This window comes from Crassostrea angulata, chromosome 6 (assembly GCF_025612915.1).
Source record: "Crassostrea angulata isolate pt1a10 chromosome 6, ASM2561291v2, whole genome shotgun sequence".
In the NCBI taxonomy this organism is placed as follows: domain Eukaryota; kingdom Metazoa; phylum Mollusca; class Bivalvia; order Ostreida; family Ostreidae; genus Magallana; species Magallana angulata.
In genome coordinates this window covers 56,663,395-56,673,392 of record NC_069116.1, presented here as the reverse complement: position 1 = coordinate 56,673,392, position 9,998 = coordinate 56,663,395, and the positions used below count along the sequence as shown (strand labels likewise).

General features: G+C 35.4%; 1 protein-coding gene and 1 non-coding gene across 2 annotated transcripts; both read left to right on the top strand.

Moving 5' to 3' along the window:
• Positions 1-1,397: 1,397 nt before the first annotated feature.
• Positions 1,398-3,591, top strand: LOC128189950 (CD82 antigen-like). The gene has a single exon (XM_052861782.1). It carries the CDS (start codon positions 1,685-1,687, stop codon positions 2,540-2,542), a length of 858 nt encoding a protein of 285 aa, XP_052717742.1. The 5' UTR covers positions 1,398-1,684; the 3' UTR covers positions 2,543-3,591.
• A 4,798-nt stretch (positions 3,592-8,389) lies between these two features.
• LOC128190931 (U4 spliceosomal RNA) lies at positions 8,390-8,525 on the top strand. Its single transcript, XR_008244408.1, has one exon. It is a non-coding gene; the product is annotated as a U4 spliceosomal RNA (small nuclear RNA).
• The last annotated feature ends 1,473 nt before the right edge of the window (positions 8,526-9,998 follow it).

The following is a 9,998-nucleotide window of genomic DNA, read 5'->3' as shown; positions in this document are numbered from 1 at the left end:
GTTGTAATTATAAAAATATTTGTGCATCGTTCTACTATAATTTTGTTTTACTTATAAGTATGTATGAATGTCTTAACAACTTTGGTGATGCGTTGTAATAATGAGTCTATCAACACGTTCAGGGTAGATCGTATCCTCTCAAATGGGGAATATGTCATTCCTTAGAAAATATATCTTTCGTTGATTATTAATTAGAGAAGCTAAACTGAGAAAAAATAAAAACAAATTGGTAATCTTCAAGTACCAATGATGTTTAAATTATATAAAACAAAAGACAGTATTCTTCCGATTTCTCGGTCTTAAAGACCAAAAATTCGAGTCTATTATTTTAATATAGTAGTATAGAGGATTACCGGTACAATGTCAATTATTCATCGTTTCTCTGGAATAAGCCGTCCTTTATTAAATCAATTTTAAATTCCGCATTTTATGATGTAAGCAAAGACAAGAAACAATGTATATCATTCCTTAGAAAATATATCTTTTTAGTATAGATTTCTAGCGAAATTACAAATATGTTAGTATCGTCACTGACAGTGATCTATAGCTTCATTGTATATGAATGTAATATGTATAGCGCTTTTGTTATAGCGCTTTAAAAATGAAGTAGGAAATGCAGACACGTAGCGGTGGATGGGGGGGGGGGGGGGGTAACCTCTATTTTTTTTCCCCTCAATGTTCAGTTATATTATAATCTTAAGAAGAAAAATTAATGTACAAGTCAATTAGTCCCGCCGCTTTGATATATATAAATGACCTCAAGTTTTATAAACGATGCTAAACATTTATACATATCTGAAATGACGTAGTTGGTATGTATTTTAGTCAAAAGAGAAAGCTTGGATTTAACCTATTAATTATTTGCTGGCGATATCAATATTTACAATGTCTGATAATATCATATTAATGCGGTTAAAAATTTATTAATGCACTGTTAGAAAATATACATTCATTACGTTATTTATTAAAAAAGATGTATAAAGTTATTTCAAAAGTGCATTAAAACCAAGGATCAGTCTTTATAGACCCATTTTTGTCCCGCACATGCAGACTCTAATCATAGTTCGGGGGGGGGGGGGGGGGGGGGGGCTTCCCCAATTTTTTAAACCCGAAACACGAGAGACTTTGTCTTTCTTCAAACCCTTGATCCTCGTTTCTTATAATCTAAAGTTTGAATGTGAGTTAAAAAGGGAAGGGTCGAGTGCTAAAAATGGTGGTGGTAAATCCCCACCCCATCCTCCAACCAAACCGTTACTACGTCGCTGGTTAATTTAGGCAGACTTTAAATCATTTTTAACGAAACTAATTATCGTCTTCGAAAGCGTGTTCAAAGGTTCGAAGCAGTCAAGGTACGCTTTGTTTAATAACACCTGTAATTTCTACCTGAGTAATTTTCACCTGATTTCCGGTATGACAGTAAACTTGGTCCCCCTAGCTTTGAGAATTCGCTTGGCTGAACACAATATATGGCATTTGGGGGGAGAACTAGCTTATTATTTGATTACTCAAGAGAGCACTCGATTCAAAAAGAAGGTGAGGCCGGCAAAAGAATCTTCGGGGTAGAGATCTAACTGGACAGAGGACGCGGTAATATTCGATATAATGGTCTGAGAAGTCAGTAATCTAGCTATCAGTAAAAACAGATCTTTCTAACAGTTGAAGGACTTTTGAGTAAATATCCAAAATGGCATTTTTCTCGAGGGGAAAGCTGAGAATTTACTTGGCCATCGTGAATGTCTTATTCTTCATTCTGGGTGGAGCTTGTGTAGCGCTCGGGGCGTGGCAGGCGGTGGACAAAGTTTTTATATCCGATGTGATTGGGTCCGACCTGTATTCCACGGCGGCGTACCTGCTGATTTTCTCAGGGTGCGTTCTGGTGATCATCAGTTGTGTGGGGTGTGTGGGGACTGTGATGCAGAACAGGCCCATCCTGGTCCTGTACATGATGACCGTGCTTCTGACCATAATTCTGATGATTTCCGCCGGGGCAGTAGCAGCCTCTTTTAAGAATGAGATTGGCTCGAGCATGGTGACAAATATGAAAAACACAATTCTTTACAAATATGGCAACAACATACAAAATAATGCAGAAAACAAGAGAATCACTGAATCATGGGACACTCTTCAGAAGATGCTATCCTGCTGTGCGGTAGATAACAAGGGCTGGCGGTTATACAGAGATTCGCAGTGGTTCAAGCAGGTCAATCCGTACAACAGTATCCAGTTGGACCAGAACACCATCTTTGTACCTTTGTCGTGTTGTGTTCATCAGGGTACCTACACCTCGGATGACTGGCTCAGAAAGTGTCAGAGAAATCCATTAGGTCCACCGAGATATGACAACGATTTCAGTCAAAACGCCGCTCTTATCTACGTTGGATGTAGTGAAGCTGCCAAGACATTTGTACAGGACAATATTGGTTCTCTCATTGGTTTTGGGTTTGGATTTGGATTTACTCTCATTATTGGTATCGTCTTGGCCTTCCTGCTCTACAGAAATCTTAATGAACCATTTGCGCCAGTACCAACGCGAGAGAAGTAAAATCTCTTTGGGGTTCTATCCATGAATCTACAATTCCATTTCATATGCAGTATTTGTGTAATATATCATATGATCAGAATGTATATGTTTGTGTCTATGTAGATCCCAGTTATTTATATAGGAATATGTGTACCTGTAAATAATACACTGTCATTAAGATGTTCGGATGTGTACATGTTACATGCTATGATTTTATGTGAAAATGTTGTCATCTCACCTGTTTTGTTTTGAGTGATATAACTGGTGTGTATTTTTTTTACCTGGGTGTACATGTAAAAAAAGGTCGACAATTTTTGTGTTATACAAAATTTTATGAAAAGTTCTCTGGTGTAAAGAAGAAAATAATCATCTATTTCAAGAAAATTTTGCCCTGAATTTGATTTGATGTTTTACATGTATATTTTTACCATGGATGAACTTTTTTGTCATATTAAATGTACATTTCAATTCTTTGCTGTGATGTAGAATCAATAACAAAAGATAGCACTGTGTTGTGACATAGCATTTCATGTATAAGGGAAAAAAAATAAGACATGACTCATGTATGAAATGGTATAAAACCCAAAAATATTCGCTAGTCATAGTTTAATATAAATATCAGGAAAAAGGTTTTATTAGGTATTTTGAAACATACATGTACATAAATAGGAAAGGAAGTGGGGTTTTTTGTGAAACCAAGATTGAGATGTATTTTATTTGATATGTGACTTAAAAGTCAGCTCTTTTAACTCAAATTCAATTTTTACATGTAGAATTGTAGATAAATGTGATTGAATTTTTAGTGGGTATTTATTTTAAGAAAATTCTTTTCTTTGTGTAATTTTTCTTTGTCAAGTTTGTTTGAAATATAATTATTAGGCAATTTTCTGTGACAAAGGCAGCATTAACTTAAAAAATACAATATCAAATGCTTAAATGCTGTTCACATTGGATGATCTATAGATCTGTTAACTGAAATATTAATCCTATGCATGCATGTGTATTTGTAATATTTGAAACTACTTTTGATTTTGTCCAGAACTATAAATTATTAAATCTTATTACTAATATATGAAGTTTTTTTTTCACTGCAGTGTATAAATGCAAGTCTGAATTGGGTCCAAAGTAGTTATGTATCAGTGGCGTCGGAAGGAAATTGAAAGTGTGTTTAACTTCGCAAAAAAGGGGGGCTAAGCCCCTACCCCCACCCCCCGGTTCCGACGCCTGTGTATAGATCTGTATCCCCTAAAAGGGAACTGATTTGACAGATCTGGCACCAGGATCATAAAACAGTTGAAGGATAAATTCTTGTCTTTGAAATGATTTAATATGGTATGGGACACCTCCATATTGTACTTCCTGTCGAAATAAACAAATATATTTTGTGTTACAATCGAGTATAATTTCATAAAAATTTTCTTTCCCAAAATTGTCACTAACAACAGAGCGCAATGAGTTAGAATGTTCACTATGAATATGTACATGTAAGTCATGAGTTCGAATCCCGCTGGGACTTTTACATGTATAATTTTTACTTTTTGATTTTTTTAAAAAACATTTTGGTCAAATATTGTAAAAATTAAAAATTCCAAACCGATGAAAACGTTGATTATAAGGTACTTTTATCAGCGTTAATATTGACAGATGTCAAATACCGGTACAACCTTAAAGGTCACGTTTGAATAGTTCAGTTCAGCAAAAGAAAGTGGACGCTTAAAGCTGAACACCGCTCGTAAATAGGCACTGTCAGCCATATTTCTCTTTAATCACTGCTGTCCCTACAACCCTTATATAAGAAACAGACCTCTAAACAGTTCAAAGTACTTCGCTGTAGAGGTCTCACCAGTGTGGACGTACATTTTGCCTCGCCGTGTTACCCGGTCGCGATGAAATTATCAAATTTTACGCACTTTTTGAAGCCAGGAGAATACTAATATCAAATAAATGGGTCAATGCATTATTTACGAACAGAAAATGAACATAAGATAATAAAAAATGCATAAAATCTAAAGACCACGAAAGGAATACTACATGTCGACCACGAGGTTCAGGTGTGCAATCGGGTGTAACGAAATCGAAGGGTTTATATATCAGGTATCTGTGTGACGGTGCCTATTTACGAGCGGTGTTCAGCTTTAATATATAGATTCGGCAGGAATCTGGGCGCACAAGGAGAGTGAGAATTTTGTAGATTATTTTTGTATATTTTTAGAATTATATACGTTATTTGGTTTCTGTTGAATGGGTTGAAAATTATTTGAAATGCAAAAGGTTTTATCATGATAGCAACATGGCGGAATTGATGCAAAATCCTATATATTTACAGCTGTTTTAAAAAGATTTTGTTGTCTCTTCGTCTTCCCTCCACAAATTTGAAACATGTAAATATAACATATTCCAACATTTAAAATGTCGCTTTTTTAAAAAAAGATGGAGAGATGACCCAGAGATGGCTAATTATGTACTTTTTCAAAATATATTTTTTAGAGGATAAAAAACAAAGTCCAGAGATGTGACAATGTTGTTCCGAACACTACTTTATACCACATTCTGAATTAAAAGTCTCGCATGGCTCACTTGTTTTGTTCTAGATTAATAAATACAACCAAGCAGTGTTTGGGGTTCAGATCCTCTTGGCGATTCCTTTTTTCTTTAACTTTTATGTTTTTAAATGTATGATGATATAACATTATGTTGAATTATAGCATACCGGTATATTTTAATTAGTCTTTATTAGTATAGTTGTTCCTAACTATGCCGCATGCGAATTAAATAGAAATTTATGACATTTCTGTTTAATGAAGTTTGTTTAGGGGGGTTAGCTAGCTAGTCCTTAACATTTGAATTTAAGGTTCTTAACATCTTTTAATTAACTAGTTAAAATCAATTATCTTACTTTGAACCAAAATTGAAAGACTAGTATTACTAGTAATGTATCGGTGTTTGGTTTTTTCCCCTACGTTCGAATTCTGCGACTCACTTGTTATTTTGTCTTCATTTTACAGGGTTGTAAGGTACTTGTGTGTGAATAAAAAATAATACAAGCTATATAATTAAACGTCTTATTGTCATTATTGGACCTGATTTATCCACACCAAATTTCAAACTCAACAGTGTGTTACTAGGAACCGAATCAAGATTTTCACTTTCTTTAAACCTTCGGTTCAGGTGAGCTAAAAAAAACACAAAGAAAAAAATCATACAAAATAATTAAGAGCATATACATCTCGTTGAACAATGGAATCATGATTCAGAAATGGTTCTCTATCAATCCATAAAATAAAATTTTGATGTAGCATCCCACCTTAATTTACTTCAAGGACGTTAACAAATATTTTAAAAGTTGAAAGTAGTAAATAATGTTGAAAGAAAAAAAATATCAAAAAATTGGAAATCAAAATATCACGCTACCATAGCGACCCCTCGGTAGTAATCCAAGCGGCATAACTCCGATCTTACTTAATTTAGTCTGAATAATTTAGGAAGAATTTAAATTGTTGGTAACCTCATCTTGAAGGACAATCGGGGACTTTAACAACGGATGCTTGGAAATGACTCCATAGACAAGGCCTCGGTATGAAACTGAGTGCGTCCATTCTGGTGGGGTACCGTGGCATCTTCTTGGTGTGTGCTGCTCTATTCCTGGTCCTTGATGGGGTAAGGCACTTTAGTAAGGGATGGATGGGCTACCAGGTTCTTGTTTGGTACTGTAGCATCTTCTTGGTATGTGCTGTTCTATTTCTGATCTTGATGGGGTAAGGTTTTAGTAAATGGTGGATGGGTTACCAGGTTCTTGTATAGCACCTTCTTGGAGTGTGCTGCTCTATTTCTGGTCCTTGATGGTGTGTGCTGCTCTATTTCTGGTCCTTGATGATGTGAGGTACTTTAGGAAGGAGTGAATGGATTACCAGGTTATTGTATAGCATCTTCTTGGTGTGTGCTGCTTTGTTCCTGGTCCTTGATGATGTGAGGTACTTTAGGAAGGAGTGGATGGATTTCCAGGTTCTTGTATAGCATCTTCCTGGTCTTTGCCCTTTTGTTCCTGGTCTTTGATGGTGTGAGGTACTTTAGGAAGGAGTGGACAGGCTACCAGGTTTTTGTGTGGTTTTGTAGCATCTTCATGGTGTGTGTTCCTTTGTTCCTGGTCCTTGATGATGTGAGTTACTTTAGGAAGGAGTGGATGGATTACCAGGTTATTGTACAGCATCTTCATGGTATGTGCTGCTTTGTTCCTGGTCCTTGATGGTGTGAGGTACTTTAATAAGGAGTAGATGGATTACCAGGTTATTGTATAGCATCTTCCTGGTCTTTATTCCATTGTTCCTGGTCCTTGATGATATGATGTACTTTAGGAAGGAGTGGATGGGCAACCAGGTTCTTGTGTGGTACTGTAGCATCTTCTTGATGTGTGATGCTTTGTTCTTGGTCCTTGATGATGTGAGGTACTTTAGGAAGGAGTGGATGGGCAACCAGGTTCTTGTATACCATCTTCATGGATTGTGCTGCTTTGTTCCTGGTTCTTGATGGTGTGAGGTACTTTAGGAAGGAGTGGATGGGCAACCAGGTTCTTGTATACCATCTTCATGGATTGTGCTGCTTTGTTCCTGGTTCTTGATGGTGTGAGGTACTTTAGGAAGGAGTGAATGGATTACCAGGTTATTGTGTAGCATCTTCTTGGTATGTGCTGCTTTGTTCCTTGTCCTTGATGGTGTGAGGTACATAAGGAAGGGGTGGATGGATTACCATTTGTTGTATAGCATCTTCTTGGTATGTGCTGCTTTGTTACTGGTCCTTGATGATGTGAGGTACTTTAGGAAGGAGTGGATGGACTACCAGGTTCTTGTGTGTTACTGTAGCATCTTCTTGGTGTGTGTTCCTTTGTTCCTGGTCCTTGTTGGGGTAAGAATAGGGTGGATGGAATGTTTACCGTATGGCTACAGATCATTGCATGATAGCACGGTGAGCTACATCGTTTACTACAATATCTTACAACGCCATACATTTTTTGGTTGATTTCATTCATCTTGAAAGGGTATAAATTGTGTTTCTCTTTGAATTATTTATAGTGTGTATGTTTATTTAACAGATTTTACAAAAATCGATCTAAAATAAAATATATATCGTTTTTACAAACCAATGTTAAAATAATGATTTTACCTTCTCCCAATGGATCCATGGCTGAATTCATTCTAAGCATCGGAGATCTCATCCTTTGGGTGAAAGGTTAAGCAAGACTCGCGCCATAATATCGCATTCATAATTTTTACTCAGTGGACGAGTCCAACTTGGGATCATTTTATAGCGCTTTACTACATGTATAATGAGAATACCCTGGAACACACTTGTGTGCAAATGCAGCTTTATTTGAAAAATAAAAATATTTCCTGTTACTTTCTTTTGCTTGGAAAGGCTTTTGATCAGTTGATTTTGTCTTCTTGATATAACAAATAAAAGAAGATGGATGAATAAGGCGTGTAAATTGCCTATGTGAGAATAGATAAGATACTATAAAATCAAAATATGAACAAATCTCATAATTTTTTTTCTAAATTATCGAAAACAGTGTATATTTACCATAACATCGATTAATAACCCTTAAATATGATAAATAGTTTGGAAAAGGTCGATTTGAACTGGCGTATGGATGTCAAAACCTTCAAATCGTGTAAATTTTAGAACTTCAATAACGCCTTTTCTTTCATAGAAAGGGGTTGAGCTTCATATTTTTGTCAGGTTTAGAGGAAATAAAACCGATTTCAATCAACAGAAACGTGGAGAGACAAAAATCTATTGCTTCTTGAATATGTATGCTTCTAATGGAATAATTTTGTTTATTCCGGCAATTTTTTGGAAAGCCATTACTTGTGGATGTTAGCGTGGTGGTACCATAGCCGATGAGGTTAAGCCGAGGCGTGTCTATTGCTAGTTGAAAACTATACCCAATACCCCGCGCAGTGACCTGAAACATGGCCGATAGCACAATTTTTAATAGCTCCTATGGAAGCAAATACACGTACCATCTATAAACAGGTAGAAAAAGTTTTATCATTTGATCATCAACCCAGTATTTAGGTGAAAAATTTAGGGTTTCAAATTTTTCATCCAGATCTTCAAAAGAAGCATTTGTACAATACATTATTTGTAGACACTGCTTTTGGTCTGTATTCTCAAATGCACTGGGAAATTTTTGGTGGATTGAAGAAGCAAATATGGACATGGTTAATTCATTATTTATGGATTATATGTATTTGATGGTAAAGACCTAGTAAGTTGTGAGAACTTGTGTCCGAACCATTTATATATGTATCTTGTATATAGATATAAAATAAAATATGTTCAAATCATTATTTGAAAAAATATGATGAGTTCGTTGCCTTTCACATCAACAGTTCTACCACAATGAAAATAATATCAAACATGAAAGTCCCCATCGGCGTTCACTTTCCATGATTCTACGAAATTAACTCAACATTATTTGTATGTTTTACAGGGTTATAGGTCCATGGTGTGACAATATATAAAAATGTAAAACTTCGTTATTGGAATAGATGCCTATAAACATTCAGAGTCTTCGTTTAGTAACAATTTGTCTAAAAACAAAGTATATGTTATTGTGCTACTCAGTGACACGTTAATGCATGATTGATATGGAGTATGCGATAAAATTTTAACATTTTCGTTAATTTTATTGTCAAATTGTTATCGTATTTTTCATGGTCAGAACAAAAACTGTGTAGCTATTGGTGTGCAGTAATTGTTTAACTGGTGAAAATTCAAAATTAGGTATCTACTTTTTTATTAAGGTTAAAATAACATTTTAAAACTAGACTCTTGTTGCAAAAGCAACAAAAAGGTCTTCCGTTTTGATATACATGTATCAATTTAACTGTAAGACATTGCTTCTCTCAGTATTTCATAACCATTAGACAACAGGACTTAATTGACTATCAATTTGTCTTACTTTGTCAAACAGAAGCAGTAAATCTCTTAAACAACATGAATTGTTTGAACTCTTCCGGTGTGGACCGGAAGTGACGGTTGACAAAATAAAAACGGTTAAACACATCTTCTATCAAATGTCTATCATCCGTGTAAGTTTTGTGTCTTGGTCACTTACAGTTTATGAGACTTCGCTGTCATAATATTTGTTTTAAAAAGACTACCTGAGATATTTGAGATATCTCACCGGAAGTAATTTTTTTTGTTCAATAATCATCGGATAGATGACATATGAAAGCGTTTATACCTTTATATCATATCAGTGTTAAACAAATAAAATGCGTAAAAACATAATTTTTGAAGTGCTTCCGGTGACGACCGGAAGTTACGACGAACAAAACAAAATAGTTTAAACACATCTACAGCTATAGGTCTATCATCCCTCAAAGTTTGGATGTTCAAGTCTTTATCGTTTCTGAGATCTCATTGTCCATAGCTTTTTATCGCAGGACAGGAAACGGACGACAGGAAGGGAATT